Source organism: Anabrus simplex, chromosome 12 (assembly GCF_040414725.1).
Source record: "Anabrus simplex isolate iqAnaSimp1 chromosome 12, ASM4041472v1, whole genome shotgun sequence".
Taxonomy (NCBI): Eukaryota; Metazoa; Arthropoda; class Insecta; order Orthoptera; family Tettigoniidae; genus Anabrus; species Anabrus simplex.
Window position 1 is genome coordinate 54,649,794 of NC_090276.1, and position 24,193 is coordinate 54,673,986.

The 24,193-nt window shown below is 38.7% G+C and overlaps 1 protein-coding gene across 4 annotated transcripts in view; it reads left to right on the forward strand.

Annotated features, from left to right (window-relative positions):
• Positions 1 to 24,193, forward strand: part of LOC136884297 (uncharacterized) — a 75,179-nt gene that overhangs the window by 20,961 nt on the left and 30,025 nt on the right. For all 4 annotated transcript variants that reach the window (XR_010861342.2, XM_067156367.2, XM_067156368.2 and 1 more), the window contains exons 5-6: positions 15,229 to 15,312; positions 22,072 to 22,218. Coding sequence is in view for 3 of the 4 variants with exons in the window: in XM_067156367.2 (XP_067012468.2) it covers positions 15,229 to 15,312; positions 22,072 to 22,218 (231 nt within the window). In the remaining variant the exon portion in view is untranslated. The remainder of the gene's footprint in view (positions 1 to 15,228; positions 15,313 to 22,071; positions 22,219 to 24,193) is intronic.

Genomic DNA, 24,193 nt, shown 5'->3' on the forward strand with positions numbered 1-24,193 from the left:
AGACCTGGATTTATGCCTGGCTCTGACATCAATTTATGACTGTTTTGAAGGTCTTCACTCAACTACAGGTGTCATGTAAAGTACAGTACTGTATTTTTCTGAATCCAGGATGACCCTGAATGCAGGACGACCCCCCAGTTTTTCTATTTAAAAAATTAAATCAGGCTTAAAAAGTGCTTGGTCAAACCATTATCTTATTTATAAAAATTTCAAATTTAATTTGAGAAATAAAATAAATACAAGTTTCATGTAAATTCTACCTACTTCCCTAATCATTTTCATTAGCGGTAACAGAATTCCTATTCGCGAGCCCATGTTCGTATCACATCTCGTCTTATGGCCATTCCGATCATGCATTTTATCTTGCACATACCTCACAATTTCATGTTAGACTTCTTTAAAGCGTCCTTGTTGCGGGCCGCTGAATGCCTTTCTTGTACAGTATAAATTTTTACACTACCTTTGTCTCTCTTTTTTTTTTTTTTTTTAAATCAAAGAATTTCATTTTTGTCCGTATTGAACTGAGAATGGAAGATAGAAAACTTAAAAGGGTCCACCTTTTCAATACAAATAAATGTTATACCGTATTTCACGGCATAATCGTCGCCACCACGTAATCGTCGCATCCTTTATTTTCAATACAAAAATCGGACTTTAAACCTTTAATTACATAATCGTCGCACGTCCAAATTTTGTTCACTAATCTGGTTAAAAGGTAAATGGAACTGCAACGTAAGTTGCACATGAATGCACAATTTAAATACGTGTATGGTTTATGGGCAATTTGGCAACACAGTCACGTTTGCGACATGTTGCACAACGTATAAATAAATAATACCGGTATATGTACGACGCATGGCTTACCGGTAGACTATCGGCAGTTTGACAACGTGATCGCGAGACAGTGTACTATTTATTCACCACCTACATATTATGCTTACCGGTAGGCTATCGGCAGTTTGACAACGTGGTCGCGAGACAGTGTACTATTTATTCACCACCTACATATTATGAGTTCCCATTTGAAATACGTAAGGCTGTAAGTTATCGCTTATCGGCAACGTCGCCAGGAAATACCGGCTAGGTAGGTTGAATGGACCTCGAACCAGCCCTCAGATACAGGTAAAATTCCCTGACCCGGCTGTGAATTGAACCCGAGGCCTCCGTGTAAGAGGCAAGCACGCTACCCCTACACCATGGGGCCGGCTCCTGTGTTATTGCGCACGAAGTGAAATCCAAGACGATGACGCAGATTTCCACGGAATTATTCAGCCGAATTATTTACGATGTCTCAGTTGTCATCGCTAGACTCTTATCTTACTACTACGTCATAAGTGTCCGGGCATGGGATGAAAACTTTTATCCAAGCAGTCAAGATAATTATTATCCAATGCTATTAAAGTTTTATTTTATAAACTCGTCAGTAATGTAATGTAAAATCATCAATTACTGGGAAGAAATATTAACCTAATTACCGTATGTTTAAAAGAAATTGAAAAAAATGAATGTTTGTTACTGATGTCTCGGAATACAGTCAACTATACAGTAGATCTACACCGCGCTAGCTAGAGCTCCGGTTTGCGAGCTTTGCGCAAGCGCAGTAGTGTGTCGCAACCAACGAGCTAAACTGATAAATTGTTGCATGCTTCCTTGCTGCCTAACAGTATTGGCTGCTCTGGAATGGACAGATCACAGATGCATTTATTTGTTTCAGATTTACGTGATTACTGTAGACATGTGTGCGTGAGAATTTAAGTTTTTAATTTGTGTTTTGGGTGTTTGCAGAAATAATTTGTTTTAATAGTGAACAATTACGGAAAGTCATTTATATCGCAAAACATTAACGTGTGAAGCATTTATAAGCGATTATGGGTAAATATAGAAACTATTCTGCAGGCTTCAAGCTAAGCGTAATTGCCTTCGCTGAACAGCACGGGAACAGAGCTGCAGAAAGAAAATTTTCTGTGAGTGAAAAGTTGGTGCGTGACTGGCGGAAAGTAAAAAACAAGCTAAAAAGCACAAACCTTACTAGACGCGCGTTTAGAGGTCCTAAAACAGGGAAGTTTCCTATAATTGACGAAGAAGTGTTTAGGTACGTCAGTGAAATACGTAACAATGGCTGCAGTGTATCATATGAAATGTTACAAATTAAGGGACAGGAGGTAGCGCGCAAACACAACATACCGGTAACTCATTTTAAGACGACTCGTGGGTGGGTTAAGGGGTTAATGCGACGACACAATCTGTCAGTGCGAAGGAGAACAACACTAAGCCAAAAGTTGCCAGCTGATTACACGGACAAGATTGTAAATTTTCACCGCTTTGTCATACGTTTGCGCAAGGAAACTTCGTACTTGCTTTCTCAAATTGGTAATGCCGATCAGACTCCAATCTTTTTTGATATGCCTCGCAACAGCACTATTGCGCTAAAAGGATCACGGAGTGTATTAATGAAAACCAGCGGTAGTGAGAAGTTGCGATGCACGGCAATGCTAGCCATTACAGCTGACGGGAGAAAGTTGCCGCCTTACATCATTTTCAAGAGGAAAACGATGCCTAAGAATATACAGTTTCCCCGTGGAATTCATGTACGAGTGCAACCAAAGGGTTGGATGGATGTAGAACTCATGCTGGACTGGGTTAAAACTGTGTGGAATAGAAGACCTGGTGCACTGCTAAAACAACCAGCTCTGCTTGTTTTAGTTTCCGAGGTCACCTCGTGAACGAATTGAAGCAAATTCTCACTACAAATAAGACACGACAGATAGTCATTCCTGGTGGCCTAACATCTGCTTTGCAGCCACTAGACGTATGTGTTAATAAACCCTTTAAAGACCACTTACGTCGATTTTACAACGAGTGGATGATGAGCGGCGATCAGCAATTGACGCCCGCCGGAAATATCAGGCGTCCACCCTTGGACTTGTTATGCTCGTGGGTGAAGAAGAGTTGGGATCTTATACCACCTGAACTAGTCTCCAAGAGCTTCAAAAGGACTGGGATTTCGAATGCACTACACGGTTCCGAAGATGACGCAGTGTGGCAGGGAGACGAAGAATCTGATACTGGTATTAACAGAGGCGAGGACGGCGCATCAGATAGCGAAACCTGCGATAGCGACACCGAAGATTTGGAATAAATTGCGTACCGGTAAGTCCGCATTTCACAACAAAGCGATAATTTTTTGCAAGTGTAATATTTTAACTTTAATACTCAAATTAATGACAAATTAACTTAATACGTTCATTTTTATTTTCAGGTTGGAAAAACGTTCGCCGAATTGTTGCGAAAAATTATGAATTTTGTTTTAGACTATTTTAATGTATAAACGCGAGTATTACGTGCATCTTAAATTTGTATCAAATACAATTTAGTTATAAATACATTTTTTGAGTAATACAAATACTGGTATTAAATATTCATCGTATAATGGTCGCACCCTACAATTTTTTTCGAAAATTTTGGTATAAAAAGTGCGACGATTATGCCGTGAAATACGGTAGTTTATTTACAACATATATTTACACTTGGAACTAGTTTCGACGCTGTTTGGCGTCATCTTCAGCCAAAATGTGGGAAATAGGCTAGCATGTAGACATTTATATTACAAGGTGTTACATTAGTGTGATTAAATGAGAGAACATGAAGACGCGAAGTACAATGTCAGTTTCAAAGTGGTCATGAAGGGTGAGTCAAAATTGTATAAACATGAGATAACATAATCACTTAAACAATAAAACATATAAACATATAAACTGTAACAAAACCATGCAGAAGTACGAGATGATTGGCATTGGAGATTTAAATTATTTCAGACACTCTTCCATTGAATGTTGCCTGCCGCGAGTGTAGTACAAAACATAGGTTATATTTCAATAAACACAATCTTCTCAAAAATGTACATAACATTATAAAAAATATTTGGGTTGAGGTGAAATTTGGCAGTTAGGGATTGAAATCACTTATTCAATAAGCGCCAATTCAAAAAACAGCTGTAAAGGGTGAGACAAGAATTGCACAAGCGTGAGTTTGGATTCGATAAATGCAAACACCACATGAGACACACTCAAAAATGTAGGTTCGTAATGGATTTGGCACAAAAGGTCTGCGTTCAATCATTCGTTGAATGGCACCGGTGCGAGTGTAGTTCAAATGTGAGTTAGGATTTAACAGCCTCATAGAATTGCACGTGACATCTGAACTTATGTTGCGAGATGGACTTGGCAGTGAAGGTTCGAATTGTAGATATTCAGTAATGTCAATTCAAAACAGTCCATGAAAGGTGAGTGCAAAAGCTATAATTCATACAAGGACTCATAAAATAAAATATTCAAATACAAATAACATATTCAACTTTTCGTGGTACACGGTGAAATTGGCAGTTAAATAATTAAAATTTGTAGGTTTCTTCGTCAGGTGCCATATAAGTCAAGCGCAGCGTAAGTATGAGACAGTGTTCAACATATCCAAACTGGTACAATGCATATTTGAATCCAAGTGTGAGATGAACATGGTAGATAAAGAATCACTTTGTTGAGGGTGTAGTAAACATATTCAGCTCGACAATAGATATAAAATTGGAATTAAGGAAGACGTTCCTCTGAGAGCTTAGAGGTTGAATGTGCCAGTATTTGTGGTGTATTGTTGCAGCGTACGTGTAGGGTGGGGGCAGGTTTCTATGATGTTTATTGCGGGACCTAAGGCGGTAAAGCTATGGCGTGAGATGAAGAGGAACAGAGCGTATTGGAAAGTTTAGGTCTGGGGAGCGGCCATTGTTGGATTAGGAGGGGAGAGGGAAGGAGCGGTAGGGGAGGAGGAGTGGAAGGAGGGGAAATATGGAGGGTGATGTGGTGAAAGTGTGTGGCGTGACAAAGTATTATGCATAATGTGAAAGACAGATCTGTTTTTCGGGATATTAATGTTTTTGAAAAATTCAATGAGAAAGTCGAATAGGATCTTTGGTTTCTCTGAGATATCATTTAAGTTTAGGTTTGGATTGAAATATTGGTCTAAATGAATATATAGGTTTTCAGTGACGTCTAGGAAAGAATCTTTGTTTAGAATTTCTAATACCTCAAGATCTTGATTTATTTCAGTAAAGTTGTGCTTGAATTCTTTTATATGTAGGCCGACCACAAAAAACGGTTGTGTTTTATGGCATTGACATGTTCTGCATATCTGATTTTAAAACTGCGTCCTGTTTGCCCTAGGTAAGAACTTTTGCAGTCTTGGCAAGAAAACCTATATACACCTGATTTAGAAAAAGGACTACTTTTATTTATTGATGAAGAGTTGTGTAGGATCTCTGTGCTTCTATTGTTAGTACGAAAGGCTATTTTAACATTGTGTTTTTTAAGAACGTTAGTGACGTTGTAAATTTCTTTATTGAAGGTAAATGTAGAAAATATGGCAGTGCTAGTATTGTCTTTTATTAGGGTGGTTTTTGGGCGGTGTCTGAATTTATTGATTATTCTTTCAATAAAGGTTTCATTATATCCATTAAATCTTGCTATGGAGCGAATGGTGTTCAGTTCTTTATTGAAGTTTTTTCTGGACATCGGGATCTTGAATGCTCGGTCTACTAAGCTATTATATGTAGCCGCTTTGTGTGTTTGGGGATGTAGTGAGTCATTTGTTATAGTAGTGGCCGTTTGAGTGGGCTTTATAGATACTATATGTGAACAAAGAGGGGTGCCTATTGATTGTTAGGTGTAGAAAGTTGATGGAGTTGTTTATCTGATTCTAAGGTAAATTTAATGTCATGATCAATGTTATTAAGGTTTTTGAGGGTGGATGGCGCGTCTATGGAGCGTTCATCTAGGATTATAAATGTATCATCTATGTACCTAGCCCAGAATTGGATATTAGCAAATTTGATGTTATTGTCGATGGCGGTGTGCTTTAGGAAATCAAGGTAGATCTCTGCTAAAATTCCTGAGGCTGGTGAACCCATAGCCAAACCATCTTGTTTGTAAATGATTTTTATGAGTCCTTGTATGAATTATAGCTTTTGCACTCACCTTTCATGGACTGTTTTGAATTGACATTACTGAATATCTACAATTCGAACCTTCACTGCCAAGTCCATCTCGCAACATAAGTTCAGATGTCACGTGCAATTCTATGAGGCTGTTAAATCCTAACTCACATTTGAACTACACTCGCACCGGTGCCATTCAACGAATGATTGAACGCAGACCTTTTGTGCCAAATCCATTACGAACCTACATTTTTGAGTGTGTCTCATGTGGTGTTTGCATTTATCGAATCCAAACTCACGCTTGTGCAATTCTTGTCTCACCCTTTACAGCTGTTTTTTGAATTGGCGCTTATTGAATAAGTGATTTCAATCCCTAACTGCCAAATTTCACCTCAACCCAAATATTTTTTATAATGTTATGTACATTTTTGAGAAGATTGTGTTTATTGAAATATAACCTATGTTTTGTACTACACTCGCGGCAGGCAACATTCAATGGAAGAGTGTCTGAAATAATTTAAATCTCCAATGCCAATCATCTCGTACTTCTGCATGGTTTTGTTACAGTTTATATGTTTATATGTTTTATTGTTTAAGTGATTATGTTATCTCATGTTTATACAATTTTGACTCACCCTTCATGACCACTTTGAAACTGACATTGTACTTCGCGTCTTCATGTTCTCTCATTTAATCACACTAATGTAACACCTTGTAATATAAATGTCTACATGCTAGCCTATTTCCCACATTTTGGCTGAAGATGACGCCAAACAGCATTGAAACTAGTTCCAAGTGTAAATATATGTTGTAAATAAACTATAACATTTATTTGTATTGAAAAGGTGGACCCTTTTAAGTTTCCTATCTTCCTACCTTTGTCTTCACGCCAACGCCGAACATTGGCTTAGTTATGCCGTATTTTCTTGTGGCTGCACAATTATTCTTTATTTCTGCGTGTTTAACTATTAATTTAAAATTGGCATCATAATATCAAAGAGAACCCATTGAAAATTTGTTAGAACTACTTGTTCCACGTGTGTCTACAATATAACAATCCGTCACACAAGTATTCCTGTTGTCTGTAAAACTCTTACTAAGCATCAGGTAAACTGGCTGCCGCTTGACGCATGTCTTGCTCACTGCAGCTAGCGATGTACAGTATAATAACCATGCAGACGTCAACGAGTTTTGTGCGCAGTGATATGGCCATTCTGCCCTTCATGCACATACCTTACAATTTCCTCTTCGACTTCTGTAAAATGTCCTTGTGGAGGACCACGGAATGGATTTTTGTACGGTATTCTTTTTTAACTCATTGCGGACCGTGGATGGCGTAAGACGTTTAAGCTTGCTCCTATGCTGCGGGCCGTGGACGACGTAAGACGTTTAATGTTCCACACAAAGCAATGCTGTTTATATTCATCATCTATGCATTCTTACACCTTAGTCAGCGTTACTGGTTGTAGCAGGAAGTTGGTTGACCTTTTTGAGATAACCCTCGTGTTGAGTGGGCTCATGTTTATCTTAGCTGTTTTAGCGGGAATATCTCAGCACTTCCTCGCGCGTCAAGACGGTACTTAAGGTTCCAATGCAGTGCGTGTCGTTCTTGCCGAGTTTAGTATAATGGCTTATAAAACAAAATTTCTTACGGAAGATTAATTATTAGATATTGTTCACAATGATTCTTGTGATGAACTTATTCCTGAAATACTCAAATAGTGAAAGTGAGAGTGACGAGGAAATTCCGATTCCCGAATCCGATAGGCCTATAGAGAAAGTGAAGTGCCTGATGCATATCATCCTAGTTATTGTCCACCCGTTCCACCATTTACAGAGAATTCAGCTATAAACGTTCAAATAGAAAATAAGCAGGATATTTTGAGTTACATGAGCATTTTCATGAATGACGAATTTTATCAGTATGTGTGTGAGCAGACCAATCTATATGCGAGTCAAGTGATAAGTGCGGTGCCCCGGCCTTTCACAAAGAAATCGATCTTGCAAACGTGGAAACAGTCCAAAATCCTGATATAAAAATGTACTGGACCGAAAACCCTGTTTTTCTTACTCCGATATTTTCTAATACAATGTTCTGAACACGCTTCCTTCATATTCTTTCATTTCTTCACTTCGGTGACAGTAATCATTATGCCGAAAATACAGATTGGCTGTGTAAAATTAGACGTATTTTGGAACCTGTGACACCAGATATCACACCCTAAATATTTACTAGAGGTAAGCACAAAGTATCATTTTTCTAACATTTATAGTTTAGGAGTAATTGTAAATTGTATTAAGTGATGCACGTCAAGAGGGCCGGACATGAAAATGGCTGGTCCAGGCATTCAAGTGTCCCGCTCAGAAGCAGGTACTGAACGTGTTAAAGCTATCTTAGGCTCACGCTAGCGCCGAACATTGCCTTTAGTTATGCCATATTTTCTTGTGGCTGCCCAATTCTTCTTCATTTCCATGCGTTTAATAACCATTAACTTAAAATTGGCATAGTAATATCTCCGAGAACCCATTGAAAGTTTGCAATACCTGTTCCACGTGTGTCTACAATACGACAATCCATCGCGAAAATATTTCTGCTGTCTATAAAACGGTTACTTTTTCTAAGCGTCTGGTACAGGAAATGTGTTATAACCCTGTCACTGAGTAGTCATGGTCTTTCTAAGAATTTTAAGGGTCGCATCCTTGCTGTTTCAATTCAAATGACATTTCCCGTGCAGCTGGGGCTCGGAAATACGGTATATTATGGTCGATCTTGCAATTAGCTCAAAAGAGTAGGCCTAATGTTTGGATGCCATTCTGCGGATTTCAGAAAAGTGTTTGTAGAGGCTAGTAGAATGTCATTCAATCTTGGCTATTTTCCAAGAACCATTGATGTTACACAGAGGCACTGTGCAGTTGACTGCAGTTAGCGATGTATAATAAAGATGCAGACTTTGCAGGTCGAGTTTTATTCACACGGGGGGGGGTGTGTGAATGGAAGCAGCTTGGTTACTGTGGTAGCTGTCAGTTGTGTTCATTACTGTTACATCGCGAATGGAAGATGACGGATTATTTTTCACGTGAAATTCTGAAAAAATAAGTTGTCGTCATATGAAGTCATATGTAGGAAGATAGGAACACATTATAAGATAAACACAATGCAAGGCATTAGAAGAAGGGACAGTAGAAAGGGAGCCAAGGACAAATATGAAAACACAAAAGGACAAGGGCAGTCTCCATATATATACTTTTTTTTTTTTTTTTCCCTGTACACTGCCGTCTTCAAATAGATAGGCACTGGTTGAGATTCGAATTGATAGCTTGTGCCATGAGTTGGAAGTGGCTATTGGTGGTTAATTTGAGTGGAACTCTGGCAAGGTAAGTCTGTACCTACTTCCGCGACCGGATGTACCGCTAAATTTACTCTGTGGACCTAAGGTGAATAGAGATGGCTTTGTTCATTGAAGGTATTTCCGGGACCTTGTTCACCACTATCTGGAAACTTGTCTTCACGGACGGTTCTAAGATAGCAGAGAATATTGGATGCTCGTTCATTTCCCATTATGTCAGAACCAAGAGCTCGCTTAATAGTGGCTGCAGCATGTATGCTACGGAGCTCTTCCCCATGTTAGAAGTTCTGCAGTTTGCGCTGAATCACAAATGGAACAGTTTTCTAACGTGTATCGACTCATTAAATTCCCTGCAGTCTGTTGATACCTATTTACCACAACACTCACTGGTACAGCAGATTCATGACCTTCTATCCATGTTGTGCGACCAGAATCACTTTCGTATAGAACGAAGCAACAAAAGAAGCAGTACTCCTACTACCTACACTAAAGGATGGTCCCTCTATTCAGTACACTTTTATTGATGTAATTATATGAACATCACAACCTTGTGGGGCTACTTTTGACCTAACAATAAGGTCATCTTCAGCCACTTAACCTTAAAACTGATAAAGACATCGACAAATTATATACAATAAAACTACTATGAAACCTAGTCTTAAAATCTAATGTAACATTCTGTGTTAAAATACAGTAGTCTCTTCTTATGAATGACAGTAGTTAAAATTTCAGTTTATCCAGTTAATATTACATCCAGGTGATGTATCTTGAAGTTCATAATTGTAGTTTAAATATTGTAATTTATCTCATCAAAGTGACCTCTCGATCATCATCATCATCATCATCATTTTCCTTTATCCAGCTGTAGACGGGTAGGGGCAAACATGGTTCCTCTCCACTTTCTTCGGTAGGGGACGCCTGAACATTTTCCAAGGCACCATATCTGCTTTATCCATATAGGCTATTGTTACGATGGGCTCGCCACACCTAAAGGCATTTTATACCTACTACCAGGTTCAAAATTAGGCCCCCCTAACATGGTGTCAGACACCTTTCGTAGCCGCTCCTCTGGAGTACAGACGCTACAGTTTGCCCCTTCCGCCATCTCCACCATACCAAAGTCCACCTTCTCTGCCGTAGATGCCGTTGAGGTCTTCACTCGTAACCCTGAGCTGGGACCCATACCAGATGGTACACACCAGGTCAGTGTGCCCTGGAATTCACATAGGCAGGGGTCACTCCTGGGTAGGGCTGTCTCCGAAGAGGGTCGCTACCTGCTACCCTCGGGACCTCTCAATGTTCGGACAATAAGAAATACAGTCCATTAAAGTTGGTTTTGTTTACAACACAGATCTGGTTAGACAGCTATGATGTCCAAAAGAAAGAGAAAAAGAAAGACAAATAAACCTATGTTTGAAAGAAGAAAAGAGTTGATAACATAGTAGCATTTATGAGACTCATCCTCTTGAAGTACATTCTAATAGATTTTATCAGTGTTGTAATGGAAATCGCAGTGGCTACTTGGGTCAAAATTAATGTACAATGGAAAGCTCAGTGAAGCTCCAAGAGGCTGGATTATTGGTGCCTATCGATTCAGTCATTTCACTTGTTAGATTTTCAGCAAGTTTCGGTACCATGTTCAACAGTGATTGATATAGTGGTGAAACAGAAATGTAAGGGAGTTATAAAACCATCACCTTGACCAAGGAAGCCAAAACATTTAAAAGATAGGGACCCTTGATGTCTTTTGAAGTATGGTAAGGTCAAACCAGCAAACTTCATTAGAAACTATGGCTGCAGGCTTTCAATTGACATTTGGAATTGATGCCAGTACTTTTCATTTGTCAGTTGTTGTTTGTACTTGTATTCCATGGGCGAGCTGCAGAACATAAACTGCCAATAACTGTGGTGCAAAACATGTCTGTGGGCTCCTAGAACAGTGGACTGTATGAAGTGACAAGTCACGCTATGAATTGTGGCAGTCCAGTGGACTTGTATGGACCTAGTGAATGCCTGGTGTGGCTGTGTGTTCGTTGTCAATAGTAACAGGTTTCTTTTTTCCTCTAGTGGAAACCTGTTGTGTGTATACAGCAGCGCTATAAGCTATCCTTGAAGCTCTGCATTACGTGCTGTCCAGTGAACGCCGGCACTTCCTACTGTGTACCGACTCCTTGAGCTCTCTACAATCTCCTGATATATGTTTCCTTCGACACCGTCTGGTACAGCAGATCCATGTTCTTTTGACTCCCAAGTCACATAGGTGTAGAAGGAAACGAGATAGCTGCCAAGGAGGCAGTCACAGGTTCTGGCCAGTGATATTCATTCTCAGCTGAGACCTTTGGTAATGTCCTATTGGGAGATGGAGTGGCAGGCTACTATGAAGGTATGGAAGACTTCCCTTCAGATTTCTCAGAAAGATGCAGTGATATTATGCCGTCTTTGAATCGGCCACGGTATATCAACACACTCCTACTTACTGAAGGGAGAAAGCCCCCCCCCCACATTGTGTACTTGCAGCGGTCATCTTACGGTGGTACACATCCTAACGGAGTGTGTGGACCTGGCCAATCTGCGCCATAGTCTAAAACTTCTCTCCCTCATCCTACGAGATGACGAGTAGTCAGCAGACTCCGTCATCCGTTTTATGAGTGATAGTGGCTTTTTTTAAATCATGTATAAAAGTGAGTTTTTTACTTGCTTTTAACTTAATTTTATTGTTAACTACATTTTATTTTGATGAATCTGTCTTAGTTTATTTTCCGTATTTTAATTTATTTTTTTGTAACTTTTAAGTTGAAATATATATATGATTGCGCTTTAAAGCATTGCCTTATTCTATCATAATCTATTTTTTCTATCATTCTATAAGAAAATAAGACATTGCAAATTATAGCCACTGATTATTTTAAATTCATAATCATTTTCCATCATCATTTGTTTTAAATTCTAGTCAGTGGATTCATTTTAAAATTTTAATTATTATTACATTTCGTTCCACCTCGTACCATTAGGGGCTGATGACCTAGGTCTGGATGTAAGGCCCGTTTAAACAAGAAGCATCATCATCATCATCATCATCATCATCATCACCACCACCAATGCCTGGTGAGCATTCCTTACTTAGTGCTTTATTCACACTGCATAATTTGACAGAAGAAGCTTTATGGTGCAGTTTGGGCTTGATCCAGTGGCTTTGGTTCTTCCAGAACATGAAAGCTGAAGCCTGTCATATAGTACTGGACTGTTCTGTGCTATCCACTTTGTGGGAACAATTTGGACCTAGGCACTTCTATTTTCAACCTGAATATCCACCGTTATGAAGCAATAACTAAGTGGTTTATCAGAATGGGAGTGAATGAAATTGAATGGCCCGCGCGGATCTAAATCCAACTGAGTTACACCGCCAGTTGACAGCCAGAACAGACTGCCCCAAAACGGCTTTTGCCATGTTGCAGAAGGAATGGACATTTTTTTGTGGAAAGTCTTCCAAGAAGAGTAGAAGCTGTAACAGTGGCAAAAGGCAGTATCTATAGATGTCCCGTCATTAATGGCATTGTAGTGTATCTATCTTCTGGTTAAAAAAAGAAGCTACAGTTGAACCTGACTTGTACGTATATCAAGGGGAAAAGAAAAAACCTACTTGTAACTCAGAATTACTTAGAAGTCAGACTTACGCAATACATCACAAATTTACTGAAAAACCAATGGAATAGACCTACATGTGTAAACCCTTGCAAATAATAAATACGTTAAGAAAGAAAATATTATTTCGAACTTGGCCCAGCCTTAAAGAAATCAGATGGTTCGGCTTGTTTCACTTTCCTTGCTTTAAGAGTAAAGACCTCCTTTGGCAAACTTTGTAATGAATTCAAAGCATTTTCACTATAACTTTTCGCACTGATGTAACGCCTGCGCACTTCGATTGCACTTAACACTTCACTCAGTTCAGGTGTCAATATTCAAGTCATTATCTCCATCTCCGTTGTCACTATCGCTTGTAGCTGGTCCATCCGCGTTGTTGGCATACATCAGCATTAATCTCTTCATCCGGTAGTTCTCCACATACAGACAGATTGTCATCGAAATGCACAAAAGTATCAAATTCTACACCCTCCGGTAGCGTTAGCTCATTGCCAGGGAAAACTTCATCCCCATAATCATCACTAGAGGCAGCCTCTTCTAGTAAGAAATCAGCTTTGCGGAAACAGTTGCTGATTGTGGAGGATGACACCTGCTTCCAGCCAGCCGAAATGAAGTCCATGGCTTGCAGCAATTTAATGGAGAGAGGTTCATTTCCTGCATCACTCAGTGTTATTAAATGTTGAACCAACATTTTTCTATAATGCACTTTGAAATTTGCAATGATGCCCAAATCAAGCGGTTGTAGAACACTGGTACAGTTAGGAGGGAAAAATTACATTCGGACGTTATCCAGAACGATTTGAGGTGGATGTGCTGCACAACGATCCATAAGAAGAAGGATCTTTTCTGTTTCTTTTTCCTTTTAATGTCCAGTTTTTTGAACCACTGTCCCATTGGATTCATATTCCTTAGGTTTTGTTTTCGTACCGTTAAAATACCTCGGATTCTTCGATTTTCCTATCACAGGTGGAGGAAGTTTGTCAGATCCATCTGCATTGGTGACGACAAGTACTGTTACACGAATTTTACTTTTCTTCCCTCCATGGCATAAGTCACCTTTTTCAGCTAATGTTTTATTAGGAAGGAGATTGTAGAATAGGCCGGTCTCATTACAGTTGTAGATGCTTGGAGGCTGATAATCGCTTACGATATCCGGCAGAACCTCTTCTTTCCATCTCTTCTTTAAATCCTTGCAAACATCCTGATGAAGCCTTCAAAGCAGCAGTGATACTCATTATTTTAGCTAAATCTATCGCCTTTGCCTTCAGCATATCTCTACTAATTGGTAGAGCTGCGGCCCGCTTTTGCTGGAACAATGTGAAAAGTACTTTCTCCAAATCTACGTACCATCCTTCTTGCTGACGGCTGTGCTTTGCTGATTTTGAACCCAGTTTTACTAACTCATCCAAAATAGCGTTTCTTTTACTGATGACTGTACATAGCGTGGAATAAGCAATCCCTAAGTCTGAAGCAATTTCAGTTTTTGTTTTGTGTGGATTAGCGTCCACTTCTCGTATAACGTATCCTTTTCCAGTTCTGCGTGGCTAATCGAAAGCAACTGAATGACAAAACTGCTTTTCAACAGTAAACACTAGATACTGGCACCGTGGACATTTTACTTCTCCGTTGTTCCCATGAAAGACATTCTCATATTCAAACAAATTTACTGCATTTTCTTTTGTTTCCGCACCGAAACCGCTCGCTTTGCTTGTAATGTATCTTAATCTTTGGCGGCGTGTCAAAAACGACAAAGGTAGAGGAGGAGCTAAGAGGACTCGCCTTTGTTAAGCCGCTAGTAAATAAGGGTCAACATAGTCACTCGGCGAAACTCTGTGTTCTGTTTCAGCACCGAAACCCGATCGCTCTACTTCCGCTTTCGCTGACAAAGAGGAAACTTCGTAAATAAAGTAGTTTCTTTTTAAAAAGCGCATTCTCATTACAATTACGCAAAACTCAGTTTTATTTCACTGACACTAAAAATGTATAACAGCGAATTACGTATAAACGGATTACGTATAAATAAGGTTTATTTAACACGCTCTTAAATTATATTTTGCCGGGACCTAAAGGAAATTACGTACAAATACGAATTACGTAGAACAGAGTTACGTATAAGGCAGGTTTAACTGTATTAACAATTTACCTGCTTATCTTGAAAATTAAAAGTATGGATCTTCAAAATACTTCTGGAAATTCTTTAATTAACCTGGCACTTCTGGTGGACACTACCTCTTACTCACATAATGTTGTTTGTTCCAGGTGCCTGAGAATATTCTGCCAACAATAGACCAGAACGTAGAAGGTATGTTTGTGAAGCAGATGACGCAACAGGATCAGTGTGTGGTAAGTTCTGTGAAACCATAATTTAGTTCATATAGAGATAGGAACATGAAAAGGAACACATATTAGGGTGAACACAATGACAGGACAGTGTGGGAAGAGGAAGCAATAAGAAGAGGATAGAAGGGCAAACATGAAAACAGAAAAGGGCCCTGATGAGCTTTTTCCTGCTTCCCAGGAGGGCAGGCATCAATACTCATTGAGGGACTATCCTGATAGATTTTCAGTCCTGATGAGGAACGTGTGGAATAAGAAGAAAGCTGGATAAGACTTATCGGGGGCTGAGAAGAACTGGTATTGATTTAGAGCAGATGGCAGTGTATATTGATGTGGAGGTTGAGAGCCATACCGAGAAATGATCATCAAACACTAACTAACTGTGGGTTTCAGCCAGTGCCACCGTAGCGTCCTTGCTATGGGCTGAGCCTGTCTGCAGGGAGGTCCTTGTTCAAGTCCCTGCCATGGAGAAGTTATTTCTTCTATTGGTGCTCTCAAGCAGGTCATAAGCCACGTGAAGATTTATAACACTGCCTCACAAATCCCATCTGAAGTCGCCTCCTGCAAAGCGATCCAATTGGCTACCTTCAGCAGCTGATAAAATGACAATGGTGCGAGATATCCTTCTTTTTTTTTTTTCTTCCAGTTATTCATCAGTATGACCAACCCTCTAATGTTCGTATACCCGGTTCACGTTGTTCCCGACCACCCTGTATAGGTTTCTTTCATAAGGTAAGCGGAAATGTCTGGCTGCATAGATTGTACAGTTCAAACACAAATTTTTGACTACTGTTGGTATTTTCTTGCTACTAACCTAAAAAAAAGAAAATTCTCATAAAAATATAATACCTCATATATTTATGTAACATGTCTCTAAGTACGTAAATGAAAGGTTCAAAATCACTGTAGTTTTAATTTCATAAAAATATCATAAAATTTACTGAAGATATGAATTGTTTTCCAGTTAAATGCACAGAGTGAAATCACAAAGTCTGTTGGGCAACGGGAGATTTAAATGGCCAGGGGTGAATGGGTTAAGGGCGACGAGAAAGACAAGATGATAACGAGCAAAAGAAACAAAAGAGAATAAGAAATCTTTATCTTCACACTGTAGCTTCTTGATAAATAAATACCAATAAAATAAATAACATGAATAAATAAATTAAATTAATAAACATAATTAATCGAAATGTCTGTAGTATGGGCGCCAGAGTTCACCAGAATCCCTCCAATTTAGATAGAGCATGATCATTCTTTATATCCCAGGGCGTGTACATAATGCTGCGTACTGGTACATCTGCTTCAGGCCTTACCTATCCTTCTGAAAATGACTAAATAGGTAGGAACTGCACCTAGGTTCATCAATAACTCCACTGATTCTAAAATATCTAACTATATTCTCAATAAAATCCGTACATGAGCACCTCATTAACACACGAAAATACACTTATAATACACAAACAAAAGATTGCTGGAAGACTCCATATTTACAACATCATCATTGAAAACAGTGGAAAAACGAAAGCAAGAACTAAGCCACCATGTGTAGTTAGTTCGTTGAACAATGTACATATATGTAGATAAGAACCCTTCACTGTCTCTCTATCAATACGACTTGCCGATTCTCATAATCGGCACTTATAACATCTCACAGATACTGTACCTCGTAATACTGTGTTCACAGACTTTAACACTTGTTGTAAAAATATATACATCTGAGCAACACACGCTTGTCGATCCTGAACATAAATTATGGAAAGTCTGAGATAGCTTTCACCAACATATAATGCCAAACCACGTCAAGTGTTACAATACTAAGTTGTACGTCAGTCACTTCTCACAAACATAAGAATACTACGTTCCACAAACGTTTGAAGTCCAGTATAGTGCAGCAGTGTCACTCCAGTACCGTATATCCAGTTTTACTCCCGTATCGTGTTAGCACCACTTCATCCCCGTACAGTGTGTGTCTGGTTCCCGCTGTTTGATCAACCTTTATAGACACCAGCATTCCCCTTCCTCTCACATGATACGCCGAGATTGATCCTCGCCAGCCAATCATGGTAGATCCTCTTGTCAAGACCATGCCCTGAACTTCTTCCAGTGTCCCAAGGCAATAACACACTCTGGGGTGTTTCACATGAGTCATAGAACTTTCCTAGTACAAAAACAAGCTCATCTCATCAGACTGGGATATATACATGACTCATAGAACTTCCCGACGACAACAAGTACATCTCATCAAACACTGGGGTAGACACATGACTCATCGAAATTACCAGAGTTATTAAAGCATTGTTTTCCCACTCATTGTTCAAAACAAATTACTCATACTACATATATGGAGATCTCCCAGCTTACAAATATAAATGACAAAATATACAAAAATAATAATAATAATAATAATAATAATAATAATAATAATAATAATAATAATAATAAGCGTTCGACAGGGAGATGGGCTGTCACCTCTTTTGTTCAACTGCGTACTTGAGAAGGTAATACAGGAGTGGCGAAAGACATTAAAAGAAAGAAACCTTTACAAACCCGTAAGGATTGGGACAAAGAAAAATGGAGTGAAAATAGATTGCTTAGCGTTCGCTGATGATATAGCCCTTATGGCAGAAAATTTCGAAAGTGCAACAGAACAGATCAATGTGTTGAAGGAAGTAGCAGAACAAACAGGTTTACAAATTTCCTTTCAAAAGACAGACGTAATGTCAAATATCAAAGATGATACGGCACAACTAAACACCAAATATGGAATGATAAACCGTGTTAGTAAATTTAAATACCTTGGGGAATGGATTCAGCAAAATGGACTTGACAAAGAGGCCATAGCAGCAAGAATCAAGAAAATGGAAGTCACTTTCCAAACCACTGTCATCAAACCAGTATCACTGTATGCATCTGAATGCCTTATCCTGTCCGAGAAATGTTTGCTTGCAGATTTAGAGAGGAGAGAAAGAAAGATCTTACACACCATACTTGGTCCAAACTACAAAAATGGCATCTACATTAGAAAATCCAGGCAAGAAATATACTCTAAGATAGAGAAGATCACGGACACAATGCGTAAAGGCAGAGTTCGCTTCTACGGTCATATACGACGGATGATCGACTCTCGATGGACGAAACGTATCTTCAGTATATTTGATGCAAAACCAAAAACGGCAATGCCATGGTACGTTAATGTCAAGAAAGATCTTAAAGAACTGGGCCTACAAGCAGAAGATGCACAAGACCGAAATCTTTTCAGAGCAGCCATCAAGACTTTTGGGACTTTCCGGGACGAAAAACGGGCAACTGCTGCTAAATGGACAGAAGAACGTCGTGCTAAACACAGTGAGCTAATGAAGACGATGTGGATCAAGCGAAAGACGAACAAATGCCAGAATGTAAAGTGAGGCTTATCGTGGTCCCTAGTTGGCCGATTAGCGAAGTTGAATGAATGAATAATCGAATACTAACAATAACATCTCTCATTTCTACATATAGTGCGAGGGGGTGATATGTACTATCACAACACTTCGTAATCTTTATCAAGTTCATTTCTTTGTTTTCTGTTACTTCTCAGCTGTCTTCCGGCTTGTTTTTACGTCCCAGCTTCACCAGAGGAGTTGTACTTCATTACTCATTGATGCAAGGGGCCAGTCTTGATGTCAGATGTGTAGGATAAACAAAAAGACTCATCTTTCATTGTGGGCCTAGGGCATCAGCATCAATATTCTGCTCTGTCTTACCTTTCTGTTTTAGAAAAGTAAATAGTGTTGAAGGGCTGATTGCATACTTCACTATTTCTCCTTTTTTTCCTTTCTCCACTTCCTGAAGTATTTCACATTTTTCTTTTAAAGGAAGCTGTTTTCTTTTGATCCATATTGGCAAAAGGGTTAACTGGCACACTAATATACACACACGTTGCTTCATGAACGAAAGATAAACAACAAAGACGTCATGAGATGTGAATAAACAAAATGCAGTACTGAAGGTAGAGATGGGAAACCGTAACATTCATTGGTCGATTATAAATGTGATGTTCCTACCCAGCCAATAGCGTTACCGTTACTTCTTATGTACTGGTTACTTTGGAATCGATATCCAGCTTGACCAATCGGGTACATGTATGGAAAATGGCTACCTGAACCGTATCCTGTAAACGCAAATACTGTAATCCGATCCGTGTACCCCAAAATTTGAAAATATTTTTATTAATAGACTAGCAAATTTACCCGCGCTTCGCTATGGTATTCTATATTGTATACGGACATCGAGAAAAATTACTGTACATGCAGTGAATAAGATTTTTTAAAATACCATGTCTCTTAGCGTTATCCGGGAAACAACAGCATAGGGAGGTCCACATACGTTGTTTCCAAAGTAAAGTGTGAGTTGCGGAGTTGTGACAATAACGGCAGGTCTACTTGCCTACTGCCATTCACAATTGAGTTGGGAATATTCATTACTAGCTGTTACCCATGGTTTCGCTTGTGAGGATTTCGTAAGTTGATAAAAATTTCCTCGGTACTGCACTAAGATATTATCTGAAAATCCCTAAAGTATAAAAACTCACCGAAAAATTGCATTTCATTTACCTCGGAACCTCTTTGCAAACCACGTTTGTGGCATTGCCTTTTGGGGTTAAGATGACCAGGCTACTGACAGAGCTAAGTCTGGAACATGCGACATGGAACTCTACATGTGAGAATCCATCCCCTTTTAAGTCGAAAAAAAACCAGGGTTTCTTTATTTGAAAGGAGATTACAAAAACCATTTTTCACGTCTGTAACACGTTAAGTTTATGAGTTATATTCATTTTAAAAACTGCCCCACTCTTTGGCTGCGTGATGAGCGTTGAGGCCTTCAGTTCACAGGATTCCAGGTTCTATTCTGGGCTGGGTCGGAGATTTTAACCGAGTGTGATTAATTCATCTGGCTCCAGGACAGGTTGTTTGTGTTTGTCCCAATACTCTCCTCTTCATATTCACTCAACACACCACATTACTTACCACAACAGGAATGCGCAATAGTAATTACATCCCTACATAGGTGGTTGGCATCAGGAAGGGCATCCAGAGGTTCAAATCCACATGTGCAACACAGTTCGCACCCACAACCTCACAGGTGTGGGAAAAGCGGTAGAAGAAGATAACTCATTTTAAAAATTCACCCGCTTTTTAAAAATTATTTCACCCCCTTGAGTGTATTTTCCACAAAAAAGTGTGTTCATTTATTTTTAAAAGAGATTCCAAATACCAGTTTTCATGTCTGTAACATGTTAGGTTTTTGTGATATATTGTAGATGATCTCGCTGCTGTAAGAATACTGGAGGTGAAGTTGCCATGGTTACGGCAGTTCATTTCTTTATCCGATTCGTAGAGCAGGGGTAGTATATATCCCCCACTCCCCCTGTTGCCCCATCCCTCGAATTGTTTTGAAAATAAAATACAGCCCATGTTACTCACTGGCAATGTAGCTTTCTATAGGTGAAGTAATTTTTAAAATCAGTTCAGTAGTTTTTGAGTCTATCCGTTACAAATATACAATTTTTTCCTCTTTATAATATTAGTATAGAAAAATTGGCTTTAATTATTTTTTTATGTATAAGGAATTAATCCTACATAATGATGTTCAGTACCATTACACCAAAAGTGAATAAGATAGCGTAATCTTCATGCTGTTGGGTAAGCAACCCGCTCATTAGAATTGTGATGTGTTTGCTTACCTTCCTCTGATTTGTAATCGTGTATTTTCACCTATGTGTTGTATAGTGTGTGCCGTCTGGTATTAGCTGTATAGAGACATGTTGTGCGAAATACCTGGTGATTAAAACAAGATGAATTTCAATTATATTTCGAAGGAAAAAGATGTAAAATATAAGCAAAAACGCTACATTTTAATTTGTTATACTGAAAGTTAGAAATTTGTTACAATGAAATATTTTAATACACATTAAATAGGGAAAAGGAAAGGGACCTAAAAGTAATTTCCCTATTCTTAACATTTCATTAAACTGGCGTTCGTTGCAGTGACATTTTACTGTATCATGATACTCAGATCTGATATTCTTTCTTCCTCTTACATTGCATAGTGCTTTTATTTGCTGTGGTCGTGATTGTTGCGATGACCTTGTGAGTTAGTCGTGCGGTTAAGGGCACACAGCTGTGAGTTCTCATCCAGGAGATAGTGGGTTCGAACCCCACTATCGGCAGCCCTGAAGATGGTTTTCCGTGGTTTCACACATTTTCACACCAGGCAAATGCAGAGGTTGTACTTTAATTAAGGCTACGGCCGCTTCCTTCCCATTCCTAGGCCTTTCCTGTCACATGTCGCCATAAGATCTGTCTGTGTCGGTGCGACGTAAAGCAAGTAGCAAAAAAAAAAAAAAAAAATTGTTGTGTTGTTCAGGAGGTTTATAATTTTGGCTTCAATAAGTTCAGTTATTGTGTTCATTGTTAATGCAGTTTTAAAATAAAGTGGAATCAAATGTTTATTCATGGGATAAAGCCAGAGACAGTGCTACTTTCCATGTAAGAGTTAGTTTAATTGACGAAATTGGTTATCATTGCAATATAGCTTGATGTGTTCATTCAAAGTTGGTGTTCTATTGTAAAAAATATATTTTTTCCCGTGCTGAATAGAGGGAAGTTTCTTATTGGCTTATTTTTCAACATATTTCTACATAACCTCCCGACTTTTTTTTTTGTAGGTATGCTATTTAATTCATTTCTGTACCGTCAAGATTGAATTTTTTGGTAACTGTTATAGCCAGTAATCAAGAAGGAAGCTTTCACCAATGATGTAATGAACGGAGAGAAACCACCCTCATCGCCCAGTGATATTATGGTGTTGAAAGAGCTGAAGCCACCATCTGCTGAATATGTGAAACGAGATCCACTGGAGCAGTCGGAACCTGTAAGTTTATAGAACGATGTAGTCTCTATCACTAAACTGTTAGATTTGTACTGATCTCCCGTTTTACATACATACTGTATTTTTGTGAGTATAGGCCTCCTGTATGTATTGGCCTTACCCTAGTTTCAGGGCGGTAAATTCAAAAGGAAAAGAATCTTGGAATTTCACATGACAGTGAAAATAAAATAATGAGAGCGACATATGTTAACTTTGCAGATTTCTATGATTGAGACCAAGATATATAATGGTACTGTTCTCAACAAAGGGATTGAAGTGTAGTTTAACGTTCCTTTCTCCACCAATATTTGAGTTAGCGGAACACTATAGTTGAAACATAGCTCACATAAGAACGGGTTATACTTTGAAATTTAAATTATAAGCAGTGCGTTAGGCAGTAGAAGAAAATAAATAGAGGGGCAGCAAGGAAAATCAACATCTATTAAAAGAACAAAAATGTATTTAAGCGAAGGATGCACTTGAAAGCGTGTCCCAAAATAGACAGTCCTTTTGGAGAAATGTGCTGAAATATCCTGAGATAGAAGTCAGTCTCCTGTAATATGTATGTAAAGTACGAGCAGATGTATTTTCGGTATCTGTGGAGAGGCCGTAGTATTGTGTAGGCTGAGAAGGGGTCATAGATAATCTACTCACTGCTATCTACTAAAGAGGGAAGGCCCTCTAGTGTGTTCTTGTGGTGCCGACTTTACCGTAACCCACATCCTCACAGATTGCGCTGATATCTCTGGCCTAAGACGGAGCCTCAACCTACAGGAAACGCTCAAACACACATTAGCCGATGACGCGACTACTGCTGATCTTGTCATCTGCATTATGTGCAACAGTGAATTAATCAAGGGTATATAAATTGCAACCGTTCTGATACTCAGGGAACTCTTGTTCCCTTTTGATATGTTAGTGAACCTTTCGGCTTAATACAATACTTTTTTGTTTTGCTTTGTATTTCGTTTCTAAATTCCTTCATTGAATAAATAATTTTGCCTAATCTTAAATTTCTTTTCCACTTAATTTGTTCAGAGAGGAGGATGATTACCTAGTTGTACTTCCTCTTAAAACAAAAATCACCACCACCACAAACGAAGTGGGAAGAGGTGTTGCTTGGTTGTAATACCAGGAGTACTGACTACTATGTTACAATTCAATGTCTCCATTAGCAACAACTTAAAACTTACAGTCCACCTTGTCAATACTTACTACAACCTTACATTAGCTAAGCATCATACATGTTTTGAGAACATGTGTGTTCTCTTCTTGAGCGGCTGTATAATCTACCGAGCATTCCCAGGACTTGTTAACATCACTATTTTACATATCTTGACTTACAAATAAATTACAAATACAAATTTTTGGAAGTTATTAATCACCTCGTGTTTCAATTTTTGGTCTCAGTAAAATAAATTTATCAATTGCCTACTTATTAAAAATATTTTGTCTGAAAACAAATGGTCTTGTAAAATTGAGGCATCCACTCCTGTTGGACGTTCCTCTATTCCATTGCTTTGAGAACTTTTACAAACTTTCTTGTCTTAAGTATGCTGCTGTCTCCTGTGTATCATTATATTTGACCTTGATGTCTGATAATAATTCGTGGAGTCATGCGAGCCAGTTGAATGTAAATCTTGTCTTTTGATATTTGTGGCTCTCACAGCCTTCATTTAAAAGTATATCATACACTGTGTCTTTGTCAGCTTGCCTGTCAATTCAAAACATTTTGAATTTTCCTTCAATGCGGATTCAGGAATTCAACCATCCCCACTCTGCCACACAACACTGCGACCAGAATCGAGAGGACCAAGAATGAAGCGTGCTCGCGTTTTTCAAATGCACATTTTTTAAAAGTTGAGGGTTTGAGTTTGGATTATTAACACTATTGTATTATTATTATTATTATTATTATTATTATTATTATTATTATTATTATTATTATTATACCAGAGGTACACTCGGCCCGCTCATT